Source organism: Phalangium opilio, unplaced genomic scaffold, assembly GCF_054372755.1.
Source record: "Phalangium opilio isolate 3A_F unplaced genomic scaffold, DU_Popi_V2 ptg000528l_1, whole genome shotgun sequence".
NCBI lineage: Eukaryota > Metazoa > Arthropoda > Arachnida > Opiliones > Phalangiidae > Phalangium > Phalangium opilio.
In genome coordinates, this window is record NW_028324242.1 from 269,160 (window position 1) to 295,406 (window position 26,247).

General features: G+C 39.3%; 6 protein-coding genes and 1 long non-coding RNA gene across 11 annotated transcripts in view; 3 read left to right on the top strand and 4 right to left on the bottom strand.

The window, feature by feature from the left end:
* LOC149588890 (uncharacterized) overlaps nucleotides 1–808 on the top strand; it is a 27,647-nt gene extending 26,839 nt beyond the window's left edge. The window contains exon 2 of the long non-coding RNA XR_016379753.1: nucleotides 157–808. This is a non-coding gene — a long non-coding RNA (uncharacterized LOC149588890). The remainder of the gene's footprint in view (nucleotides 1–156) is intronic.
* On the bottom strand, nucleotides 396–6,780 carry AP-1-2beta (adaptor protein complex 1/2, beta subunit). Of its 3 annotated transcripts, none has more exons than XM_089861944.1 (14): nucleotides 6,635–6,780; nucleotides 4,580–4,751; nucleotides 4,376–4,511; nucleotides 4,069–4,314; nucleotides 3,747–4,007; nucleotides 3,216–3,677; nucleotides 2,956–3,147; nucleotides 2,524–2,879; nucleotides 2,234–2,456; nucleotides 1,910–2,175; nucleotides 1,702–1,831; nucleotides 1,444–1,615; nucleotides 813–967; nucleotides 396–734 (listed from the first exon to the last, which is right to left on the bottom strand). In XM_089861944.1, the coding sequence occupies exons 2-14, from the start codon at nucleotides 4,720–4,722 to the stop codon at nucleotides 660–662; spliced, it is 2,817 nt and encodes a 938-aa protein (XP_089718070.1). In that variant the 5' UTR covers nucleotides 4,723–4,751; nucleotides 6,635–6,780; the 3' UTR covers nucleotides 396–659. The 3 variants fall into 3 exon arrangements, with proteins under 3 accessions (XP_089718070.1, XP_089718068.1, XP_089718069.1); XM_089861942.1 differs by having other exon boundaries at nucleotides 2,234–2,468; XM_089861943.1 differs by having other exon boundaries at nucleotides 2,234–2,468; nucleotides 4,580–4,734; nucleotides 6,635–6,762.
* A 711-nt stretch (nucleotides 6,781–7,491) lies between these two features.
* Nucleotides 7,492–8,576, bottom strand: LOC149588895 (uncharacterized). The gene is made up of 3 exons (XM_089861977.1): nucleotides 8,558–8,576; nucleotides 8,345–8,476; nucleotides 7,492–8,283 (listed from the first exon to the last, which is right to left on the bottom strand). Coding segments are annotated over exons 2-3 (672 nt in total). The 5' UTR covers nucleotides 8,347–8,476; nucleotides 8,558–8,576; the 3' UTR covers nucleotides 7,492–7,613.
* Nucleotides 8,577–8,691: 115 nt separating this feature from the next.
* LOC149588896 (uncharacterized) lies at nucleotides 8,692–9,791 on the top strand. The gene is made up of 3 exons (XM_089861976.1): nucleotides 8,692–8,829; nucleotides 8,902–9,125; nucleotides 9,194–9,791. The coding sequence occupies exons 2-3, from the start codon at nucleotides 8,909–8,911 to the stop codon at nucleotides 9,685–9,687; spliced, it is 711 nt and encodes a 236-aa protein (XP_089718102.1). The 5' UTR covers nucleotides 8,692–8,829; nucleotides 8,902–8,908; the 3' UTR covers nucleotides 9,688–9,791.
* Nucleotides 9,792–10,047: 256 nt separating this feature from the next.
* LOC149588897 (uncharacterized) lies at nucleotides 10,048–10,773 on the bottom strand. Of its 2 annotated transcripts, none has more exons than XM_089861978.1 (2): nucleotides 10,614–10,773; nucleotides 10,048–10,494 (listed from the first exon to the last, which is right to left on the bottom strand). In XM_089861978.1, the coding sequence occupies exon 2, from the start codon at nucleotides 10,481–10,483 to the stop codon at nucleotides 10,142–10,144; it is 342 nt and encodes a 113-aa protein (XP_089718104.1). In that variant the 5' UTR covers nucleotides 10,484–10,494; nucleotides 10,614–10,773; the 3' UTR covers nucleotides 10,048–10,141. The 2 variants fall into 2 exon arrangements, with proteins under 2 accessions (XP_089718104.1, XP_089718105.1); XM_089861979.1 differs by having other exon boundaries at nucleotides 10,048–10,491; nucleotides 10,614–10,772.
* A 5,702-nt stretch (nucleotides 10,774–16,475) lies between these two features.
* On the top strand, nucleotides 16,476–24,118 carry Ppt2 (palmitoyl-protein thioesterase 2). The gene is made up of 9 exons (XM_089861974.1): nucleotides 16,476–17,366; nucleotides 17,721–17,874; nucleotides 18,087–18,182; nucleotides 18,269–18,323; nucleotides 18,412–18,464; nucleotides 18,535–18,618; nucleotides 19,034–19,118; nucleotides 19,466–19,520; nucleotides 23,629–24,118. The coding sequence occupies exons 1-9, from the start codon at nucleotides 17,226–17,228 to the stop codon at nucleotides 23,770–23,772; spliced, it is 867 nt and encodes a 288-aa protein (XP_089718100.1). The 5' UTR covers nucleotides 16,476–17,225; the 3' UTR covers nucleotides 23,773–24,118.
* Nucleotides 24,060–26,247, bottom strand: part of Lnk (SH2B adapter-like protein Lnk) — a 36,051-nt gene continuing 33,863 nt past the window's right edge. Inside the window, exon 7 of one of the 2 annotated variants that reach the window (XM_089861953.1) lies at nucleotides 24,060–25,547. In XM_089861953.1, the coding sequence (XP_089718079.1) occupies nucleotides 25,071–25,547 (477 nt within the window). In that variant the 3' untranslated portion in view covers nucleotides 24,060–25,070. Of the gene's footprint in view, nucleotides 25,652–26,247 lie in introns of both variants that reach the window. The other variant, XM_089861954.1, reaches the window with a different exon arrangement.

Sequence of the window (26,247 nt, forward strand, 5' to 3'; positions counted from 1 at the left end):
GTTGGCGCGGTAGTCCTTGATTATTTTTAAGACTAATTAAATGTTAATTATCATTTGTAATAAGAGATCATTTATTTTAATTTTAATATTTAATTCCTTTTATATTTAGAAAATTTAGGCATAATGTTACGTTATATTATCTTTTCCTTTAAATAGGGACTTGGCAGTACTACGTCACGCAACGTCAGGCTACCTTCCACTAGTGCTAAAAAACATACCAGGAGGAGGGGCTTATGTAGCTTTCATTCTGTTAAAAAAAACATACCATAATGGCGCTGGGGGCGGAGTTAAGCCCGAATTGCCAAGTCCCTATTGAGCGAGTTGCCGATGCTTTTTGGACTCACCTTTTGATGACCGCTACGCTATTAATTTGATTAAAGCATATCATTAATTAATTAACATTTAATGGGATATATTTATTAATTAATTTGTAAAACCACAAAATGGTTTACATTCCTTTACTACGCACATTTTTAAGACCAATAATGTACGCGATAATCGGTTAAATACGTTGTAAAGCTAAGTAATAACGGAATGTAGAATAAATTATTAACAAACGATACAAAGACTCGGCATAATACATTATCTTTTTTTTTCTTTTTTTTCTTAACACTCTATTCTAAAGTGAAATACATTTCCGGAAGTAAACTTAAATTCCTCTAAACATGAAGAAGAACCTCGTACGTTTGGTGAACGGTCGGAGCGACATCCATAGCTCTTGATTTCAACGACAACTGAAGAAAATTATCGCGTATAAAATTGAAATGAAAATTTCATGAAATTAAAGAATTATTTAGGTACGATCTTATTACTGTGTAATTTTGATTTCCCGGTTGAATTTTCAACTCGGCTAAGACCCAAATGCCATTGGTTAACTTCAAAGATTGATACAGCATATCCTGCCCATCAACGTTTCTCTTGGCAATGGTAAAGACGTTGTTGTTTTGCAATTTACTCGAAGCTTGATCTTTCAAATTAGTATAAAATTTTATATAATTATATTGGAATAGAAATAGAGGTGTCCGAGCCCCGAGGTCCCAGTAGTCGCGAGCCCCGAGGTCCCCGTAGTCGCGAGCCCCGACGTTCCCGTTAGTCGCGAGCCCCGAGGTCCCAATAGTCGCGAGCCCCGACGTCCCCGTTAGTCGCGAGCCCCGACGTCCCCGTACTCTCGAGCCCCGAGGTCCCAATAGTCGCGAGCCCCGACGTCCCCGTTAGTCGCGAGCCCCGACGTCCCCGTTAGTCGCGAGCCCCGAGGTCCCCGTTAGTCGCGAGGCCCGACGTCCCCGTTAGTCGCGAGCCCCGACGTCCCCGTTAGTCGCGAGCCCCGACGTCCCCCGTAGTCGCGAGCCCCGAGGTCCCCGTACTCTCGAGCCCCGACGTCCCAGTAGTCGCGAGCCCCTATGTCCCACTAATTACCAAGAACCCTCAAATTTGTATAATTACCGGCGCTTAACGAGATGTTATCAATAGTATATTGAACTTCATTCTGAGTCGGAATATCCTTCCATGTCGATAAGAAAATTCTTTTATCCATTAACCCATCTTCAGTACACAATACGTGAAGCGGCACCAAACAACTGAAGTAGAAGACATCCACGTTGTTTTTTATTGCCACCTATTAAGAGTTAAGTTAACCAAACCCAAAACAATTATTCTAAGGTGCGGGATCAAAAGAAAAGAAAAGAAAGAATGAAACCATACTTGAAGATTAGTCAGGGGGTCCATTTTTTGAACAGGACCCATCGTATTTAAAGGTAAACTGTAATCCAAATTACCATTAGGTTGAACTGGATTTGGTATCTGAAGGGCTTGAGCGGGCGCCAAACCGAAACTAAAACAGTTTAATTAATTTCGCGTAGGTTAATTAATAAAAGAAACTCCGAAGACTGGTCGCCATCGTCAATCTTACCTATTTTTATTGAATTGTATGGCAAAACCAGCCATGGCCTGCATAGCGCGGTTACTAAAGGTCATATCCATATAAATCTGTCCATTCTTTCTCGAGAATGTTCCACTTATCTCTAAACCCTTTCCTCTGGCTGCTGGTAGCCATATTTGTTTCGGTGGTACGTAGAACGGTGTGGCAGTACCGATATTGAAAATGTCACCCAAAATTCCGGTTGTTGAAGCCACTGGCGCGGCTGGAACTGACGTGACACTCGGGACATCACCCAACTGCGAAGGACTTGTTAGAAATCTAATAAGATTAGGTTATTGGCGTCATTCAACTTACCAAACTATCGAGTCCTCCACCCAATAAGTCCATAGCGGCGGTATTTGTAACTGTCGGAGCGGTGTAGCCAACAGGGGCGACAGGATGTATGGGAGGGGCGCTGATATCCATACTAAGGAGGTCCCCGATAAGGTTGTCCGCACTGGGTATGACGGCTGGTTGTTCGGCAGTCGTCGCTGTTGTGGCCGGGCTTCCAGTCGCCGCCTCTTCGGTGGAACCAATCCTAAGACCAAACCTGATTTTACAAAAGAGGTATTTGGACTCTTATAAACGCGCAATACAATCCTTACGAATTTTGTCTCGGTGGAAGAGACTTTCGGACACTGGCTCTTCCTTCAACAAAGGCCGAAGGCGGTTTATGGTAGACGGTAGCCAAGCTACCAATATGGCATATTAGTTCATCCAGCAAAGTTGGTTCCAGCAGATCAGTTTCTTCCGAGATTAATGGCTTTTCAGCCAGGACCACTTCCTTGGCGGCGGCTGGGTCAGTTGACAACAGACGCCAATAGATGAAACCGCGATCTCTCAAATCAGGGTTATCACTGTCTTGGGTAGCCAAACTAAGTACTTGTTGAACAAGTTCTTGGGTTTCAGTCGGTCGTTTAAGAAACAGTTTGACAATGCCGGTTAAGAGTTGTAGTTGAACCTAGAAATAATTCGCGTTCTTCGTCAGACGAACAATCTTGCCAAGGCCTAAGGTAAGCCTTGGCCATTTGTTATACCTGAGTATTTTCATCATGAAATCCTTCGAGGAAACTCTCGAGGAGTTCATCGGCATTGTCAATTCGTTCAGCATACTCTCCAATGATCCAAATCATGGATCCCCTGGCTTCCGGTTCATCTAGAGTGTCCAAATTCTCGCATAATGTAGAAATAATACTTTCGTATTTGTTGGGATACTTTCTGAAGATGTCCTGTAAATTTAAATTAATTACTCGAGATGACGCGTTTTCACGCGAGTACGAGTCGAAACGAGTCGTACTTTAATAACGACGATGGCTTCTTGAACAACGTAGTTAACTTTAGTTTGAATGAGGTCTAACAGAGTGCTAACGCATCTCTCAGCCGACTGCTCTACTTTAATGGCGCATCTTCCGATGGCTCGAACCGCTTTGCGAACGAAATCCACGTCGACTTCCGTGGCGTACTCTTTCAGTTCAGCCAAGACTTGACCAATGTTGGCTTGGGAAGCCAGTCGAATCATAATGTCCAATTTCTCTAATTTGACGTAGATGGGATCATTATATTTGACGAAAAACACTTTCATTTCGTGTTTCAGGATATCCGGTCTTTTTTGAACGATCAAGTTGATGTTTCGGAGAGCAACGTATTGCACTTCGGCTTCGCTAGACAAAAGAGTCACTAATGGCGGAGCGAGTTTCTTAGTAAGATTGATGACAAATTCCGAAGAGGAACTCATCATCTCCATGAATTTCATCAACACCTATTTTTGGGAAACGCCACGGTTAATTAAGTCTTTGACGAACCAAAGTTAACGGAAGGATCAAATTACTTTAACAGCCGAGAGAACTACGGCCGCGTTGGCATGAGCTAAACGTGGAGTCACACGTTCACAAATACTCTGAGCTTCCCTTTCATCTTTAGGTACGTAGTTCGATAATGAATCCAAAATAAAGACTTGGCCCCATTCGGTGCACTCGTTTAACGCGGTTAAAAGTTTGTTAATGGTTTGAGCATTCATTTCTATCAGTGTTTGACCACTACTAGACGTTTCGTTTATCTCGGAAAGCGCAGCTACCGCATTGGCTACAACCTAGCGAATTTAATCTCGTTAACAACTTCCGGTATCTATCATCAACGCTGATAAAACTTGCCATTGGATTAGAATCAGAGAGTAGGTCCCTCAACTGGTCTAAAAACCCTTGATCTTCTACAAGCTGGGCGTTAATGTCGTGAAGCTTAGCGACGCATACGGCCGCGGTTTTTCTGACGTAAGGATCCTCGTCTTTCAGACATTTACGAAGGGGTTCGCATAAATATTCGGTAATTTTGTCTACTCTAATACATCCCATAGTTCTAACGGCTAAAGCGCGAATCAGCGGGTTTGGATCTTCGCAGTCCTTTAACACCCAACAAAACTTGTCAATAACGTATCTTACGTCGATATATTTAGCATAATACCTTGACAAAAGTGTTCACAGCCATAATGGCCATGTCGGGTTGACTTTTAGCGTAGTTCATAAGATAAAGATAAACTAGTTTTTTCAACTCAAGGTTGTCGGTTTGCATACAATTTACAACATCAGGGAAAAGTGCGCTGTTTGTTTTAGCGCAAAGTTATTACGAAATCCGCCAAGTTGACCATTAATTAATTTCATTACAAACCTGACATCTTTGCCGACTGTCATAGAGGCAATAACCTTCTTAACAGCTTCCCTCTTCTTCTCTTTCTTATCGCTATTGAGTTCGCTCTTCAACTCAAAAATTTCACCCTTCTTGGTGGTGGTAAAATACTTGGCATCAGTCATCTTCTTGGCTGACTTCAGAGTGAAACGACCTATAAGCTCTAATTATTACTAATCACGGTTCAATCATTAATATTCATGTCCAATATTCAACTTGGCACCCCCTATCCCTAAGGTTAAAACCAGTGAGCCCACTGACCCTGTCACCCTGGCGCCTGGCCATAAAATCGGACCAGGGCACAGGACATTGTCCAATAACATTTTAAAATGTTTTTAAAAACTAAGGGGGTCACTGTCCAGTTTGACCAATAACTTTTCCCAAAGTTTTGATAGCTTAACCATGAACACGCGATACTATTTTTGCACACTCTAGTGGACAATGTCCTATAAATTTTCTAGTCAAAGGAGTTAAGTCGTTTTTGTCCTTCCTATTTGCCCCCCATCCAACCATACTAACAACTTAGGGTTACGACAAACAGGGGCCGAGTAATTAGGCAAAATGTTAGTCAACTTTTGGTATCATCTCACTTATTGTTATTATGTTACTTATGATTTTTAACAGTGAACTTTATAGGGTCATAACTCTTGTTCTATTAGAGATACGGGCATCTCCTTTGAATATGTTACAGTCCTTTTTGCTCCCCATACTTTAAACTTGAGGCTACGTCAATATCTTCGTCAACTTATTTTTGGTCTGACTTATTGTTATTAGGTTACTTTTGATTTTTTAACAATGAACTTTGGAGGCTCGTTACTCTGTTTCTACTAGAGATACGGGGATGTCCTTTGAGTATGTTATAGTTCAATTTGTCCCCCATCCAACCATACTAAAAACATAGGGCTACGACAAACAGGGGCCAAGTAATTAAGCAAAACGTAAACAATCAAACCCCTCCATAGGAATAGCATTAGACTATACTTTGCAGGTTCGTAACTCTGGTTATATTAGAGATACGGGGATGTCCTTTGAGTATGTTATAGTCCAATTTGTCCCCCATCCAACCATACTAAAAACTTAGGGCTACGACAAACAGGGGCCAAGTAATTAAGCAAAACGTAAACAAACAAACCCCTCCATAGGAATAGCATTAGACTATACTTTGCAGGTTCGTAACTCTGGTTATATTAGAGATACGGGGATGTCCTTTGAGTATATTATAGTCCAATTTGTCCCCCATCCAACCATACTAAAAACTTAGGGCTACGACAATAATACCCCCCCCCTCCATAGGAATAGCATTACACCCAACTTTGGAGGCTCATAACTCTGGTTCTACTAGCGATACCGGGATGTCCTTGAGTATGATATAGTCCTATTTGCCCCCCCCCCATCCAACCATACTAACGACTTGGGATTAAGACAAAAAGGGGCCGAGTAATTAAGCAAAATGTTTTCAAAAATACCCCCCTCCATAGGAATAGCATTACACCCATCTTTGGAAGTTCATAACTCTGGTTCAACTAGAGGTACGCGGTTTTTTTGCACACTCTAGTGGACAATGTCATAAATTTTCTAGTCAAGGAGGGATCACTTTACACATGTCCTATAAGAAATTTTTCTTATTTCCAGCCCTGAACCGGGCCCACTGACCAGCGTCAGAAATAAGGGGGTGGCACAGGGCAAATGACCACTTTAAAAATTTAATCAGAGGGGGGTCAGTGGTCCACTAATAAAATTCAAGGGTAACCAGAGTCCAGACATTATCTCAACTATTTTAATTATCCACTTCTTAAGTTTAGCAGACGACGCGCCCTGGTCAATGCTCATGGACCAGTTTATTTATTCCAGACCAGGGGGGTCGCTGGCCCAATGTCCAGTTTTAAAAAAATCCTTATTTCCCACCCTGCCACTGACTGACATACAGATTAGACCAAGGCTTAGAAGGCATACCGTTTGTTTTTAATTTGGTTTGTAAAATCACTTGTTTAACAAGAAATGCAGCATTGATTTTTAAAAATCTTGTTATTTACTTACTTGATTTAACTAATTACACCAGAATGAAGAAGGGATCAACGAAAATATTTAGACTAACGGTTTAATAAGAAGCCAGCGCGAGAAATGAACAACTCCCCTCCAGTTTAAAGCACACACTAAAGAAAAACTAGTGGTAGTCGAGTACTAGACCATATAGTCTTTGGCCAGGGAGAATTAAGTTGGGGAGCAGAAGCTTTTGGCCAAATGATTTTCGAATTTATGACAGTTGATCAACTAACTGTCGAAGTTATGTCAGTTGATCAATTAACTGTCGATGTTATGACAGTTGATCCACTAACTGTCGATGTTATGACAGTTGATCCACTAACTGTCGATGTTATGACAGTTGATCCATTAACTGTCGATGTTATGACAGTTGGTGAAACGACATTTTAAGGTTATGAGACTTGGTCGAAAGGTGATTATGTGGAACGGGAAGGCAGCATTTTCTCTAAAGGTCTTTCAGCCAAACCGAAAAAATACGTATTTTGAATTTAAATACTACGAGGCCTGCGAATGTTCGCCATGTTCTCATTATGGGGTCCTTTTCTGATGCAAATAATGATGAATTTGCGGTACAACCGTTAATTTTAATGTTCCTCTGAATGTTTCCTATACAATAAAACATATTTCATCCCAATTAAATCTTGTATTCTATTTTAATGGTAAATTAATCCATCACAGTCGATGGACCCATGCTTGAAGATATATAAGGACATGTTTTAAAATTTAGAAAGCTTATGAAAATTAATACAGATTATTGATAAATCTTATCTATAAAATAAACAAAGAAAACCATAACACTGTAAGAAGTTGAAATATTTCGAAACATGTTAAAGTCAAGTAATACGAAAAAGTTAATCTGAACCATGAACACTTTGAACTTTCATGGAATTTATTGTATTTTAAATTTGTTTTCAAATAAAAAACTTAAAAAACAACTGGAGAGTTCAAAAATTTCTTCAACGCGTGTTTTCATTTAATGAAGCCTGCGAGCTTCGAGACCATCGGCGGTCATCATATCAAGGTCATCGAAAGGAAAGGTGATCTTTTCGTTTTTGCGGGTGTCTTTTTTCCCGCCTCTGTTATTCAGAGTTTTTTGTTCCCGTGGCTTACCTTCATTTTCATATGGCTGATCATTAATATAATCGTAATCCGGTGGAGCGCCGGAACTAGATTCGTCTACCAATCTTTCGTTACGGTCACTATTCCTCTCAGGTTCGTCCACGATTCTCTCAGTGTCATCGACTGGGCGTTGAGGTTTGACTCCTACAGCGGCACCGAGTTCACCAAACTGAGAATGAATTTCTTGCTGGTTGAACTGGGTCTGCACGATGGTGAATCCATTTCCATTTGGACGACGGTAACCACCGCGTCCAGGATTGTTGAAGGGACCCAATTGAGGACCGTAGTTTCCTCCAAAGGGTGGTGGTGGGGGTGGTATAAATTCTCCGGCGTAAGCTGGTGTGTTTGGTATAACGTACACCGAACAACATGATTCCTTGTAGAATCCCTTATTGCAACATGCTAGTCGGAGATGTTTCAGCATATGGTACCCACAATGGGCGCATTCATGATGATGATGGGGCCAAGCCAAAGCTGTCCCAGCCAATCCAAGGAACACTAGTAATAGGCGCATGGCCACACGCCTTCAAAATTTTAAATATCGATATTAAATTACAAATTTTTCAAGAATATATTATTACTTACATTAATTTTATAATGGCGAAATAGACAACCTCTCTTTCTAACAGCCAAGAAGAAAGTATTGATTTATGTCAATATTAACTCGAGATAGGGCTGCAATATTTCCATAGTGACGTCTTTAATTTCCATTAAAGTCTATCTTGTGTATATTTAAAAATTTGGGTACTAAAAAAAAAAACCCTACATATCAATTGATATACTAGTTGAATTATTTACCTAAGCACTATTTAACATCACAATCTCTATTTCAACTTATATATTGCGCAATTGCAACTTGGATACAAAGTTTAAACGCGTATCGTGCAAACTGCGCAATTTTGCTCTTTCAAAGGGGTAAAATAACTGTTTGACAGATAAATACTTTAACATGGGAGTTCACGCGAAATCATAGTAGCCTGAAAGATAAAAATCGTTAAGTACACACTTCGTTTATAAGTTTGGAAAAAAATCCCGTTTCGTGATCATTTTACTGGAAGATATCAGGAAACGTAAGTGGTCGGAATTTCCTCTTAAAGTTGTTCGCAAAATTCCGCTAATTCCTTTTTCCGTATACTTAACAGTTCAATAATGAGCTACATTACCGCGGTTTTTCTCGTTGCTATCTTCGTCGTGGCCACGGCCATTCCGCAACATCCAAATTCTCTGGGATGTGAATATTGTGGAAGATTATCTTTAGAGAAAAGAAGGGAATGCTGCGCTATTAGTCCTCGATGGGTTGAATGTTGCAAGGTTGCCGTTCCTAGCGACGATACCTATCCAGGATACTCTGGTGGACACTATCCTGGTAAGACAATGTTACTCGCGTTAATTAATTGAGAAATTTGATACCATTACTTATTTTCTTCTTAACAGGCGACTTTTCTGGTGGACCCCGTCCTCTCGATGGAGGTTACGGTCAATACACTCCTCCAGGCAACTACCCAGGAGGTTCCCCAGGAAACTACCCCGGTGGTTACCCGGGAGGTTACCCCGGTGGTTACCCGGGAGGCTACCCCGGTGGTTACCCCGGGGGCTATCCAGGAGGTTACCCCGGAGGAAATCCAGGAGGCTATCCCGGAGGAAATCCAGGAGGCTACCCCGGTGGAAATCCAGGCGGATATCCCGGTGGAAATCCAGGAGGTTACCCCGGTGGTTATCCAGGAGGCTATCCAGGTGGATACCCTAATCAAGGAGTCTATCCCCCACCCGTCGTCGTTGACCCTTACGGACCAGCTGACGTCATCTTAAGGAAGATTAACGGAACCAGTACCGAGACCCCAACTCCCACGACCGAAAGTCCTGAACCTACTCGTGGCTCTAGAGTAAGTGACCTGGAATCCTACTTCGAAGAAGACGAGGAGGAATAAACAATTTTTGTTTTAAATTAAATAATAAATAAAGAGTTGATTTTATAATTGAACTCCGATTAGTCTGTAAATTGATGAAATAAAATTTGTTTTAAATTATCTAACTATTATGCTATTATTAATTAGACATTAAGCCTATTTACTTCATCTGATTTGACGCGTTAAACCTTGAATAAAACTTTTATTTATAATTAAATTGAGGATTAGTAATAAATAAAATGCAAATATTAAACGGCATTAACGTATGTACAAACCAAGTGAAAGTTATGATAATAATTCTCATTCACCTAGGCAGAAAAACTATAGTTATTTTAAAACTTCAATAATAAATTATCCAATTAAAATAAAGCCTACAAAATATTAATAAAGACGTGTTAAGATTTTATTGACCACAAATGAAATTTTTCAAAGATTAAACATTAAAGAAATCAGTCATTGAAGTTAATTAAAGATTTTAATATGAACGTGGGGGAGGAGGATACAGGTTGAGGTTAGGATAGGGATATCCTGGTCCGGCGGGTTGACCCGGATACGGATATCCAACTCCTCCAGCGTATCCGATTCCGTGGTAACCACCTGGTCCTCCAGAGTGTGCGGGATATTGTGGGCGTTCGTAAAGACCGGTGTTAGGAAGAACGTAATTGTAACAACACTTGTCCTTGAAGAGTCCGGCATTGCAACACGAGAGACGGTCTTGCCGACTGAGTTCATCGCATCGGAAACAGCTAACTTGAGCGGAGACGGTGTAACAAGCAACCATCATGGCGATTACGAAAAAAGAGAATACGGCCTTCATTTTGGAAGCTGCTAACCAATTAAAAAACTAAGGATTAAGACACTGCTCAATATGCCTATTATTAAAATTAGAAGTGTTCTAGATTATAGGTTTAAAAACTAAGTAATAAGATCCAAATAATATTACTTACTTTGTGGAACGCAACGAAACAATGCTACCCTTTTAGCAAAATGGTTGCCAAGTTGATAGAAAAAAATCTTTCTTAAATACAAAGAGATTGCAATGTTTGCTTTTGAAATCAGGGTCAATGTCGAGTGATTTTTAGACTCGAAGATTTATATTTAACCATTTTCACCCCAAAGTTCAAATATTTATGGAAACACCACCAGACATCTCAGTTCGCAAGTGGGTAAACAATGGCGAAACCAATGATAAGAAAAACCAATGAAAAAACCAACGGTTGAATACAATAGATGCCAATGAACTATAGAGTTGAAAACTACATGGTAGCCAACATGAAAGTTGCAAAACCAAAGGAATGACGTCAACCGAAAGAAAGACCAGACGTTATGATAATGATAAAACGTTTATCACATTCTGAGCTCGGCTTTGGTGCCACTTTTCTCTCTCTTTCTCAAGATATTCTAAAATATAAAAGTTTGGAAAACATGTACGGTCAAAAATGCAAGAATGCAAAAATTTCCAAAAACTTGAAAATTCTCCCATATTTATGATAAAAATCCCAAGAAATCTGTTGAACTAGATAAGACGTGCGAGGTTTTTTAACGAAGTTAAGCCACAAATTTACTTAGGCCTGACCCGTAAAGTCGACGGTAAACTACCCACAAATACTACATTATTAGTAATACATAATCACAACAATGCAGTTAAAATTGTCGGCTTTCTTGGGCTTCATTTTCCTGGTTGCTGTCGCGGAGGGTCAGTTGGCCATATTTGGATGCGAAGAGTGCGAAGTACTAGTTGAAAACCGTCGCCTAGCGTGTTGCTGGAATGGCTTCGAGAAATGTTGCAGGGCACAAAATCCGGAAGAGGCTGTAGCAGATTTTTGGAAACAAGATAAGAAAGTGCATCGTTTAGCAATACCCGAAAGAATTCCGGAAGGACACGAGGCTTTGCTTCCAAGTACGAGCAAGAAGTCCAGACCAACCTATAAAGACAAACTAAGCGCCTTCAAGAAGTTTTAAATTAAGTAATTCACCGCTCATAATGATAATTATAATCTCAAGACTCACTTACCTTTATAAATTAATTATGTTTTAAATCATTTCCCATTTTCATGAAATGTTTAATAGTTACTGTATCGTGAAAAATAAATTAATAAAATTATACAAAAACTGTTGTTCATATTACGTCATTACGCCAACACCTTTAATCTATGTTAAAAAAAATTCATGACGCCTTTACTTCAGAATGTGGGATATATTTTGAATTTTTTCTCATTGGTATTCAATGATAAGTATTCTCTAAGATAACACAGGATTTCATTGGGTATTTTGAAATGAACAGTTCGTCACTAGAGCTATAGCGAGTCTCTCCCATCGTTTCGTTACTATAAAGTGTTTTTAAAAGGAGGGGGGGATGGGGAAAAGGAAAGAATAAAAATTTTCTTTGAATTATTCATGAAGGAGGGAGCGGGTGGCGACTGGCGAGAGAATGGAAGCGGAGCAGAGCGGAGTTGAAAGAAGCCAGTTCAAAAGTATGAAGGATTAAGCCCGATTCAATACATAAATTTCCCTAAACAGTCGTCGGGGCTCCGAAAATTTGCTCATTCTCAATTGGACTTTTCAAATTTTCTCTCTTTTCTGGCGTTTTACGGAGGACTGTGTTTCCATTGTGGTAAATATGGAAATGACTTTAAAAATGAGAAAATACGCCTTATATTCTAAGGCCTATACGGACAAAATGAGCGGGCCAACTTCCATTTTCAAAATTCCCCGTTCAACTTTAGTGGTTCGCTCTTCCGCTCCAAATATTTCCCTTTTGAATATTGGAAGACTAAATAAAATATTAAAGTTAGGGTACGTCTAAACTTCACTTAGAGTTTAATTATACAAAAACGAGTTTAGCTTCGCAGTCCTTAAAAAACTGCATTTATACACTATCCTTGGCGACACTTTCTCAAACCCACAAAGGGACAGAAATTAGAAATTATTAAATGTATTGCAGTTTGAAATTAAGTTTAATCGATATGAGAAATTTGGTTTTAATCGCGTAGTTCAAACATTTGTTATGATTGGAAATGTTACAACCATTACGATACAATTTTATTATTTTTATTAAAAAAAAAAGAAAAGAAATACTGTTATTTGCAAAATTCCCGTTAAACTTGTCTCTAACGCGAAGGCCTAAATCATCAACTTCTTATAGGGTTTTACGGTCAACTAACAATGTTTCCAAATATAGTATACTTCATGGGGATTCCCCGGTATTCGGAAGGGAAGGCGCACGCGCGGCGGTACCTTTGAGCTTTGAAGCCGGGCGCAAGTGCGGTGGGGTTTCCCAGCTGCGAGGCTGGCTAAACTTCAAGGATGCCGATTTAACAGTGTAGATACTACATACCAACGGGTTGGAGAGGGTTTTCCCCAAGAATGTAGCATTCCTCAGACAGACACAATAGAGACCGCCATTTTGGGAATGCGGAAAAATGGTACCGGAAACAGACGCGATAGAATGCGGAAAGATTACGTAAACACTTCCTTTTTAGCTCCATCCACAATTGTATCGTGACAGACTTATAATTTAACGCCCAGACTGAACCGCTTTACCTAGGAAGTTGAAATTTCGCATTGACGTTATTCTTAACTAGTAGAAGATCATTAAGAAATATTTTTGTAATCCGCTGCCGCCATCTTGAAAAATGGAGGCCATCCCTACCCTAGTCGCTATTTACGTTAATCGCGTAGTACTTATTAACTTTTCAGCCTTTGCTAGTGCTGTAAAGCTAGGTTGTTCAAAAAGTGTACCCCCTTGGTCGCGAAACCTTGGGTCTAACTCGCAAAAAATCATCCACCTCGTAATGTAACCTTGAGTATAAATAGAAAATCGCTGACGGGATTTTCTTAATATTCACGTGGTCTTGGAGTCAATATCGAAGAAGTACTCGTGATAAAGAGCGCGAAAAACCTGTCACGTGACATAATCACGCGCCATATAGCTTCCAAAATAAAATTTCTAATAAAGTACCTACCAATATTCAACCGTAATTCTTTTTAAGAAAATATATGAAAAAAATTTCCATTATAACGGAGATTTTTGGAATCGGCAAGTGGAACCGCGTACTCGCTTGCCACCCCCGCTTTCTCAGGTATAATAAGGGGAAATCTTAAGGGGTTCAATTTGAATAATAATTCCGCTCTTGATATTGATCGAGACGCGCGCGCGGTGTAGACCAGCTAGGACGTGAAATTTTGAACGTAATTTACGCTGAAGGCAGTTGTGGCTAGTTTCTGAAGCGAAAAACGCTAAGGGGGGAACTATTCGTGAAGCGATGTTCTCTCGTAAAAGGGTGTAACATGGCCACAGATGTTAGAGAGAGGTTTGCCATCGACTCTTAAATGAGATTTTCATTCTCTAACGGCTAGTGTAGCTACAATTACCTTGCTTTTTTTTATTCCTACAGTGAAGAGAGAGAGAGAGAAAAGGGAAAAAATAACAGCCTTTTTTTTCTTCCTCGAAACTTTTTGCCGCCCACTATAGGTACACTTGATTTTCATTTCTAAAACTTTTGAGGACAAATTCCCCTTTTCTCTCGTCAAAATTTTAAAAGGGACATCGAAGTCTTGTTCGTACTAGCTATACTAGAGTATTTCATTGTATTTTTGCAGGGAGGTCACAATTTTATGGTTTAAAGTTCACCGCGGAAACTAAGAGCTATAATATCTAGAAGGAGAGAGGGATGCATGGAGTGGTAAAACCACCATACCCTTAACATTGGCTCTGTACCACCCCCCTCCACCTACGGCACCGAACTCCATCCAGAATTTCAAAGTTTCAGTGTTTGGTTCAGTGCGGAACAATTCTGATGCATTGTTTGTTATTCTTTAGTTATTTCTTTTTTTCACCAGCAAACAAAGCGGATGGACGGACGCTTCGGGCTTTTCAAAAAGAGAAGAGAGAAAATGTATAACCCTTTTTTTTAGAATGTAGACCTAAATAGTCGAGCTAGTGTCCCTCGGGTTTCTTTCAACGCGGCAATCGAATCTCGAACGAACAGGCCGCGCCTGAAAGAAATAAATTATAGGCATGGGAAGAACTTTTCTCTTTAAGAGCAAATCGCTTGTTTCATTAAGGCGGCAAAGAGAATGACCAAAGAAGAAGAAGAACTGAAGAAGTAGAAGCAGAAGAGAGTTCCAAAAATCAATAGATTTAATCCTTATTCTTTCTTCTCATTTACCGGGAGAATCTCGCTAACGTTAATTGTTTTCCCGATACGTTCGCCACTTAAACTTTAGATTTATTTCAAATTCTAGACCAAAGAGAATTTCTCAAAACGAACGCCCCCCCCCCCATTCTCTCATATTATTTTTATTAATTTCCAAAATGTGTGTATTATTATTTTCCGATTTATTTTGAGTTAAGAGGTTTGGCTTATAGCCCATCGATTGGTTGGCAAACTAAGCCGCTTAATGACTATAGTTCTTTGCAGATAGGAAAACGAAGCATTCCCAATCGATTAAAGGGATAGTCTTGTAATAGTAAGAATCGAAATAACTATCCTATAGATTTTTAAATTGAAATATTAATGTTTTAAAAAGATTTTTATTGCGAAAAAAGCTAACATTTAGGGGCTACGTTACTAATGTATTCTCTATGGACGCCTGTAGAAATGTTTTCTCTGCCGCGCAGTAATGTTCGAGGAATCGAAAGGGGAGATACTTTAGACTTTAGTGATGTTATCCCTTTATGGCGCCCGAGTGGCCCGATAGGTCTAGCCAGAAGTATATAATACTTCTCTTTGAGGGAAGTGTACCACCACAAAGCGGGCGTGGTAATTGTAAGTTCGATGAGCGGGAGAGCAATCATAAAGGGTGAGCCCGGGAAGAACCGTGTCCCATAACTGAAGTATTTAGAGGATACATCCTTTTATTATCACCTTCTGGTCTATCTTAGGCCTTTCTTCGGTAGTCCCGAGTACCCGAACGCGAAACTCATTAGCTATCTGTAATTAGAAGAAACGAGGGAATTAAGCTTTCCTTCCATAGCAACCTCAACTTAGCTTCTTCGATCTATTCAGGTTTTGTTTCTGTTAAAAGATGAAGAATGCCCTTTTAAATTAAGAGTTGGCAATTCCCCCCTTCCCTCCCCCTCCCCTCATAATGGCGAGAATAAACTTAACGAGCGACAGAACAATAAGTTTCAAAGTCCCCAGAAATATCTCAGGCTGAAAAGAGCAATTGTCTTTGTTTACCGCGATGCAACGAGACGGAAAAGAACATTTGTCAGTTTCATTTAATAAACATATTATTTCTTAAAGTGTTTCTCTTTATTCAACACTCGCTTGATAACGACAAAAGCTACCTTTAGTTTAATATGGATAAATAGTCCAATTATTTGAAGTAGTGGAGAAGAGACGTGTTACCAATAGATTAATGACGTAATAACTGCGACGCAGTTTTGGTTCAAACTGGGTGGGTGGTGTGATTTTAGATGGTTTTTAAGACTAATTCAATGAAAATTATTTTGTAATAAGATATTTATTTTTTCTATTTTATTTTTCCTTTTATATTTAGAAAAAAGGCCGCTCTGTTATGTTACGTAACCCGGCTTTTTCCTTTAAAGAAAATCAGGAAAGATAAATAAAATTTGAACTGAAAAGATTAGGGAATACGAGAATTTATTTCTTAATGAAGTGTTTTATTATATAAATCCTATACTTTCATCGCTCATAAAATTTTACTCTAATTAAATCATGTCTTTAAATAATAAATCCCAACGTTACCATGAATAATTCATTTTTAGGAAAGACGCATTTTTAGAAAATAAATCAAAATTAATAAATAAATTTTACTGAAGCGTGACATAGTTGAAATATTTATTTTGAAAACGCGAACTATATACGCCAGCGGAGCCATTTTTACCACGAAAAATATTAAATTACGTATCTCGCGCGTCCTCGATTGATTAAATATTTACCGAATACGCGTATTTTGTTCTAGATACCAATAAAAAGAAGAGAGTTTCGATATAAGCAGCTATCTCGTAAAAGCTAGGCCACGCAAAATTCCCTTATCTTAAGAATTTCCCAACACAATGAGTATTCCTCTCGGGACAAGCGAAATGAAGCATTAATGAAAATTCCTATCGCGTCAAAAATCTCAAAATAATCGTCCGATGTTTATACGAGCCCCGAGAAAATCGTGGGCCACGTCAAGGATTTGAGCTCGGAATTTATATTCCCTTTAATGGATTACTTCATCATCGCTCGTGATATTCTCACGGCTTATCCCTCCCAACAAAGAAAACGCTATTTTTCAGGTTAAACTTTACGGAACCCATGGCCTAAAATTTTAGCCCTCAAAAATTCCGGTTCGAGAAACGAGCAAAACCATCTTTCACCGAAGTAGATGATGTTCGAAAGCGATTTTGCGCTCAAGTTATTCGATATATTATTTTTGAAGAGACGGTATAGGATCATCATCGATAACCCCCCAAGATAAGCTATAGCAACTTCGACTCTCGAGTTTTCTCCGCGCAGATCGCGCCGAGAAAATCTCAAAGAGAGAAGAGTATAAAAAAAGTTTCAACAACAAACTTAAGATTGTTTGGCTTTTATCGCCGTAAGATGATGAACTTCGTAGTCTTGGGCTGCGTTTTATTTTTTAGTAAGAGTATCGTAGTTGGAGGATATCGACCCGTGGTCATTCTACACGGTTTACTGGACAGTCCGCACGGATTGGATGACCTTAAAAACTACATACAGCAGGTAGGTACCGGAACATAGTCCCTAGACCTCGATACCCCAAACGACGTTGATTAATCGAAGTAAAATGTTTCGGAGACGAGAACTTTTCTTATAGAACATAAGAACGAGGATATGTTCTTTGATAAACTCCCTTAACTAGTTATAGTATTATGTTTTTACAAACTTGTCTCGCCCCACCATCTTTAGTGGGGAATTAGGAAAGGTTTTACTTTAGATTACCGTCTTCCGATTCAAGGTAAAGATAAAAGAAATGAAGGGAGAAGCTAATGGTGGAAGAAAGAATCCAATGACCGTTTTTCGTTTTGGGCTTTGGTCAGTCTTTCTTTTGATTGGAGTGACCTTATTTGTCTTTAGAAACACCCGGGAACTAACGTAACTCTTCTGGATGTCCTGCACGGATGGAAGAGTTTGGCCCCACTTTGGAGTCAAGTGAACGACTACAAGAAGTACTTAAAGTTAATAATGAACGAAAGCATCGATGGAATCAATTTAATAGGATACTCTCAAGGTTTAAAAATAAGAGATCACTTTCATTTTATCGACACTAAAGTAAAATTTAATCCTACCAAACGCTAGTCTTCTTCGACTGTTGCATTTTTAAAGGATATAGATTTTCCTTACGAATAGATTCGAAAGTGACAAAATGGCGGGAAAAGGGCTATTATTGACCATAGGCTAACCACGGGGCAAACCTTTTAAACAACTACGCGATTATTATAGGTGGCGTAGTAGGTAGAGGACTAATTGAATCGACGAACAATCACGACATTAAAACGTTCATTTCACTTAGCGCTCCAATGATGGGTCAATATGGAAGTAAATATAGAAAATGGAATATTTTCATTTGTTAATCTTAGACGTAAAGCAATGCATTTTTAAATTGGATTTTCCGCCTTTTTCAGACGCCGGTTTTCTACACAATTACTTCCCAACCCTGGTGAAAGAATACGCATATAAGTAGGCCTAAATTTTTGGATGCAGTACGTCACTATACGTACAACATTCTTTGAAATATCACCAAAAAAAACCCCCACATTTCTGACAGGTTCTTTTATACGTTGGAAGGTCAACTAGTTTCCATAGGAAACTTTTGGAACGGTGACTGAATTTTTTGATATTAAATATATCTCCAGATAAGAATCTCTCTAATAATGACAAATTTTATCAGATCCCCATCACCAAGATCTGTTTCGAAACATGAGCGCTTTTTTGCCTTTAGTGAACAACGTCATAGATCACCCTAACAAAGAGCGTAAGTTGGCTGGCCGCGAGTCGAGTGAAATAGATGGTTCCGCCTCATTGTAACCCATTGAATTAATAGACCATTCCCCAGTTCTTCATTTATCTTAGCACGGTGCCCGTCATTCAGATTGAGTAAGATTGAGCTAGCTATACTGTCCGTCTCTGTTGCCAAGGCATTTGTAAGGGGAAGTCCATGTTTGTACTTAAGGAAAGAAAGACCATAGAGTCGTTAAGAACTAAAGACCTTTTTATACAGTATAGAAACAGATTAAAGAGTGTAGTCATGAACAAGGATTTAAGGGCAGTTCCGGTATACGTTCCTATTAGGAATTAACAATAATTCGTAGCCAATGATCAAGAGTTCCTCTTAATCAATCACCACGATATATTTTAAACTAATTAAGTTTACAATTCAAATTCTACAGAAAGCAAGGCAAACTTTAAGCGTCTAAAACGACTTGTCCTGGTAGGAGGACCTGATGATGGTATAGTTGCTCCGTGGCAATCTAGGTGAGACCATAAGATCTTCATTCATTAATTAAATGGGAATCTGCCGTCTTCCTTCTCAGCTTAAAAAAAAACTCTGCAAACAGGCCACGATAGATAAATTAAAGAACCCAGGCTTATGTTCTACGAAAGGAGGGCCAAAAACACACCCTTGGGCTGCATTCTCGGGGCTATAAAAATACGAATACTTGGGATTTTCAATTTTAATAAAGAACGTGGCGCTCATTATAGTTGGAGCTAAGTAATATACTTGTTATAAAAGTTAGGGTAAAGAGATGGAAGATAGGTGGTGCGGGGATAAGGCAACTTCTATTAAAGAAGCTTAAGAATATTGGCTCATTTTTTTTCAGTCATTTTGGCTTCTACGATGAAAATGAAGAGGTTGTTCTAATGAAAAAACAGCAGGTAATAACGAGAGTTTATTATATGGCAGTTACTAAGTGCAATAGAGGCTTTACGCTGTGACCGGGGTTGCATAAAATTCATCGCCAACGCCGAGCTCTTAGGGGATTCTGATTAGGGTTGGCAAAAATCCGTGGCAAAAAGTGGAAAAAACCGGCAAAAACGGATAAAACCGGCAAAATTGGAAAAAACCTTTTCCCTATTGAAATGATAATTAGAAATACTAACTTTGGCTTTGTATTTGTCATTCGTGTTATTATATGTCTTCCAACAGCTAATATGTCTCAATCTTAATCAGTTTTATAACATTTACTGTGTTTTAAACGTTCGAGCTAAATCCACTTTTAACTTACAACTTACGAAATTTTGCTCACATTCCAATGATCCTGGTTGCTTCGCATTTGATAACTAAACAATTTTTAAGCAGTTTCTTGCTTTAATTTGTTTCGAAAACTCAAAATTAGCGAGTTGAAAAAAATAGTGTTGAGCGAAAAATAAGGACAAATTTTTCATTTATTTGTATAACAAAGCAAAAACGTTCTTTGCCACGCGGTTTTTTTCTCCATTTTATAATGAGAATGTAACCCACTTCATAAGCCTATATAATTATGGTAGAATTTTGGACGTTTTATTTTCATTTCAAATCCGAATTTTTTTATTTTTAAAATTTAGTTCGTTATTTCCACATAAAGTGGAAAAAACCGCGGCAAAAACTAGTTTTTGCCGCCCGGGTTTTTCCAGGTAAAAACCGCGGTTTTTTCCACCCCTGGCAAAAACGTGCCAACCCTGCTTCTGATGCGAACTTCGGTGGGGTTATATAAGCATCTGGTAATAATTAATAACCTCATTTCCCATCGTGTTCTTTTACCGGGGTAAGCCATGGCGGCGGGTAATTTAAAGCTTGGCTATATACAACATTAAATATAGCTTCTTCAAAGGAATATTTGATTATGGTTTGCCCAAAATTTTAAGAATCTTTAGTTTATACAGGGTAAACATTGGTAATAACTTGACTCGAGCTTAAGGGTTAAAGAAAAAATATCGACCTGGTTTTAGGCAAATCTTTAGCGAGCGGGAAAACAGGGCGCTGTGGTGAAGTTAAGTTAATATTAGTACGTGCACTGCGCCTAAAATATCGGCTTAGTTTATAACCAATCACGTTTTGTTTGTTTAAACTACCACGGTTTAGTCGCGGAGAAAGTCACCTAAATATTAGGCTACTGTTAAGAGAATCAATATCCTTAAATTCAGGGGGCTCCAAAGAGAGTGGTAGGACTTAAGTACAGTCGGTTCTATGGGTCACTTTGAGTAGAAAATGTTCTATGACACTTTACCCGAAGGGACACGTTATGATTTTAGTGTTTTACGGATGACCGCTTAATTTAATTAAGAAGTTAAAACCATTTAATTGAATAAAATCGGCGTGAAGAATTCCGAAATATTATTCTATAATTTAAAATCAAATTCTCGTTAATTAAATTTATCTCAACATTACTCGTAACCGATAATAAAATTTAATCGTTTATTTCATAAAACGAGAAAAGGGGTAGAGAGGAAAAAAAATCTCATTTTTGAAAAGAATTTAATTATTTGCAACAAAAAGAGTCTGCATAAAATATGATAAGCGGCGCGGGGGCAAAAATATCTGACCGCCTTTCCCGCGCTTTAAAATTGATTTTAAGCCAGGGGGGAAATTCCCCCGGCAACTCTGATTTGTTACGCGAAGAACCACGAAAAATGGGAAAAATTCCAAGTACGCTTGGTTGAAAGAGAGAACCCCCTAGCTTAAAACTTTGAACTCCCACGCTAGTGTCTCCCGTACTGAACTCGCTCGAGTCGTAGTAGTCTTTACACAAAAGCGGTAATTCAGTTTGGGATAAAACAACCGATAGGAAATGGGGACGAAAACAAAGCCGGTAGTAGATTCTGCCCTCTCATTGGCCAGGGACTCGGGAACGGGGGAAAGCTCAAAGCGAAGGTAACGCTACTAGTCACCGGGGGGGGGGCGAGAGCCCAACCAAAGAAAACAGGTCATGGAAGAGAAAATACACAATTTGGGCAGCGTAATGCGGAGCCCTCCATGACTTGGGAGTATAGTTTCAATACCCGATACAATTTTCTTTATCCGTTGATTCTCTGCTCTCCTACACCGTAGGGCCAACTAAAACTGAGGAAATAGCCCGCATGGGGGACTTAAGTCGCGGTTAAACTTTGTGATGTTCACGGCCTGACATTATTACTCCATAAAATCTTATAAAAGGGGTCGTGAAGCTCGGGGGAGTCCTTCGCGAATTAATTGAGAATGGAATCAATAAGAATTTCAACGGCGAAAGCTCATTCCCCCCAGTGTTGCAATCCCAGATTCCCAGTTACACCACCTTTTCCAAGAATCGGAGTTAAAATCTTTACTACAATCTGTCCTTGTTTTAAACAAGAAGTACCTTTCGGAAAAGGAGAAATTCGATTCACTTAGGATATGTCACCGCTAAAGATACGAATGGGCTCTTCCCAATTTGGGCTCCATTTCCGGAAAGAGTTTCAACCAGTAATAGCGCAAGTTCATAAGATATGTTCACCATAAGTCTGTCACTAGTTACAAACTGGAGCTTGTCATGAAGTGAATGCGGTAGGTCATAGATTCTGGGTAAAGCGACATACGCCTGGTGAGGCTCTTCTGTCAAAGACTTAGTACAGACTAAATAGGAAGATGGACTGCAAAACCGAGTGTAGGACTTCAATTCTCGCTTCCGTCGTTCTCGAACTAGCTCGAGCTGTAAGTCTCTTACATGACGAAGCATAGGTATAGTCATACTTATAGAACATATCTTATAAACTTATGGTAATAGGTTGTCTACAAATCTTACCGTAGTTATTATAAATTATTTGGTTGACCGAGGGACAATAGAAGACTTTGACTAAGACTCAAATTAATTGATTCAAAAGCCGAGCTAGCTTTCTTTAAACCTTCATGTAAGCCAAAGAACAAACTCTCTAACAGAGATGAAAGTCGATTTCCGATTCTTTGGTTGGTCGCTAAGGAAGTAATGGAAGAGATTCGTTTTCGTCCATAGCGAGGCGAGGCCACGCAGTGGCGAGGCCAATGGCCCAGTTGCTCGACGAAGATGCAATGCAAGATTATAAGGGAACTTTTGTTTTTCGTTCCGTTTGTATTGTAATTACGGGAAAAGATGGTGTATATATAGACGCCAAAAGGAGGCTATTGTTATTAGCAGTTAATGGGCAGCTGCCTTACGACGAAATAAGGATCATTTAACCTGTCTGAAAAGAGCGTATTTATTCATTTGAGGCGCGCTTGGAAACCGGAGCAATCAACAAGCTGCCGCGTTTACATTATTTATACTGCAGTCTCGCCGGGAGATATTTCAGGGAATGTGACAAAGGCTTACGTATATACCGCCGCACGTGCTAAAGGACCATTAGTATCCTTTAATTTAGCATAAAAGAATTAAGATTCTAGGGAAAATTCGAGACGTTTTAATTAGCCTCGAATGAGCTACTCTTTAATCAGAGAGTTTAATGAACTTACTGAAAAACGTATACTAATGCGGCATAAAATTACGAGGTTTTTTTAGCCACGCCCACTCAGTTAAACCACGTGTCATGATTCGGAGTAGTAATTTATGACTGAAAGTATAAGTTTATGTTACATAAGTATGACAATACCTATAACTCGTAACGCTATCGAGAGCCAGTTCAAAAACGACAAGCGAGAATTGAATATACTCGGTTTTTGCACTTGGTCTATACTAAGTCTTTGAAAAGCGCCTCACCAGGCGTGGCTTTACGAGAGTCTGTGACGTTTCACCTACGTCACTTCGTGACAAACTCTCAGTAACCAGGGACAAAACTTACGGAAGATATGTTCTTATGAACTTATGCTGAAAGTATAGTCGGAATATTCACTTTCAGTCATTAGGAGGGTTTATACGACCAACAGTGATTAAACACACACGGATTGTATTTAGGACGATGATCAATACCCGGGACTATCTCACCATGGTTTATAGATGTAGAGAGGGGGATATGGTATCTTGGCGCAGAATACGTGTATCAGGAAGAGAAATGACGTAACTGGCTCCTTTCCCCGCAGGTTTACTTGGATGACAGCTTCGGGCTTCGAAGTTTGGATCAATCCGGACGCTTGATGCTCTTCACCATGAAAGGAATCGATCATTTCAGCTGGCACAAGAACAGAACCGTCTTCGATCGGGCCGTACTCCCCTTCCTGGATTGAAGTTCTCCTTCGAAGACTGAGGCTTAGCCATAAACTCTCCTTCATACATAAGATAACGCGCACTTTCAAAAAAGAATCGTATATTTCACCATCATTCAGCGCCAAGAAAAAATATAGTTTCTTATATACATATTCAGTTTTTAAAGAAATACTAGGGATTGTTTTAACATTTGGTACGTCGCGAGATTATTTATTTCTCGAGTGAATACTGAAAATAAACATTTTTTGACTCGGTTATGTACGGAATTTTGGCTTCTTCGAAAGGTCACGATCGAAAGACAAAAATATTTCAATTTTTAAACAGTTTTATTTCATATGGAAAAACAATAAATAATTTCATCCTTCATCTTCGTTATAATTATTAATAATTTGTTGTTATTATCACGTACAGCACACATGTTTCAGTGTTGGGCAAAATTATATAATAATAATAAAAAAACAACCACGTGTTTTCCAAACGGACTTGCACTTACAAATATTTTTCTTTCACACATTTAGTCCTGCAAACTTTCTCAATTTACGTATTTTTAGGTATAGCTGCTCGTTTAAATAAACCTTTACTCAACAGAAAACAGTGAATTTAAGCCATCATGTATTCTTGTTTGCCAAGAGTAATTAATTCCCTAACGTTTCGTTTAATTAATAAGCTATGGCATCGAACCGAGCAAATTAACCATCGATAAAAATAAACGTAATTAGCGCTCATCAATAAACCAACCCTCTGTCGTCTATAGTTCTATAATTTTCTCAAAGAATATTGACCTTTAAAGCTTAAAACAAGCGTTGACCCTTGAACTGTCACTCTTTCCTTAACTGCCCCTGTATTTTTCAGCGTCAAAATGAATATTTTGAAATTTGTTGTTTTTTTAAACCTCATTTTATCCCTTCAACCGCGAGTCAATCGTAATTACGGGGCAGTTTTGACCTTTCTCTCTAGCAACGTGTCATATTTAGAATTATTTCTGACCTACGAATCATAACAGTTATCAAAAGTGACCCCGAAAGAGTAAATTTGGAAAATGTGTAGCCGAAACAAATAATAGCTGCCATCATTAATTATTCCGTATTTCATCCAAATAACCGCGGATTATTTTACAGCAAAAGGGCGGCTGACATAAGGAAGGACCCTTTCATATTTATCTCCCGTTTCTTAATTAAAATAATTGACAATTAAAGATGGTGGCAAGAAACGGAGCGTTTTGGGATTAGACATTTTACCTGCCGCCGTCTTTCTCGAGTACAGGTTCGCGGTCCGAAACATTGACACATACGCTCTATTATAAGAGCGAACTTATTTGTCAAACAAAGGAGTAAGTGTTCTCGATGGCCCTGCCGTGAGAATTACCCTGTACAGGGGACTGAGACCGCAAGTTTTCCAGGGATTGAGTACGATGTCGTACTGATCCACCCCAAGTAATTGGTTCGGGAGTTTGTAGAATAATTGGCGCCCTAGGTTGGATCGGTTGTTGACCATCGACAGAGTCCATACCTCTGGAAGCCACGCCTCCCGTGGAGATCAGGGCGCCGTCCAAATGAGACGGAGATAGGCGAGCGGCCGACGGTGGTGGAACGGGAGGGGCCGTCGTGACCGGAACACCCGAAGAGTGACCACTGTCGACGTTCACCACGTAATCGGACAGAGTAACGTCCGACGTGCCTCCGGACTCCAGGGGAATGGCGTGAATACGAAAATGCTCGAGCATGTCAAAGATTGTTTGAAACCATAAGTGCTGAACACGGCATTGACCGTCTGGGTTAATGGTCATCCGCAAGTGCTAAAATTCAATTTTAAGAAATATTTCCTTCGTATAATAGAGTCCTTGAAGCTGAAATGCGTGCCCATAACCCAAGACAGGAAACACCTGCAAAGGACTAGCAACTATTCGGGATGAATATTTCATATATTTTCTAAGAACATCATCTTGAAATTCATAATCTAAAAATTCGATAACAAGAAGGAAGCGGATATTGATAACGCGAAAGAGATGCTAATGGCGAAACAAGTCCAGGTTTTTTCAAAGAAAACATTGCGCGTAAAAATGAAAATAACCAGATTCAGGAAAAAAAAGCAATATTAGCAAAGCCGTTCACCAGACGATAAAAAAGCAGTCTAGTCAATGACGAATTCAAGATAAAGATACAAGCACTATGAATGTTTACCTTAACAAGAGAGGAAACCCATTTTGAATTACTCCAATACGCGGTTTCCAACGCGCTAAACACCCATCAACGTGCTAAGGCTTTGGCGTACATTACAAACTTATAAAGAGTGCCACATTAACCCGCCCCATTCAACACTCGAAATGGTAAACAAGTGGGTTGGTTTTCTATCAGTTATGGCGAGTTCTAATTAATCGATTGATCAACATTTAAACCCCAATTCATTTAACCACCCCTAAATAGAACAGAAACAGCCAAATCATTCTCAAAAATGTCCTCAAATGTGTTTAGGGTAGACTGGACAACAACAATCAT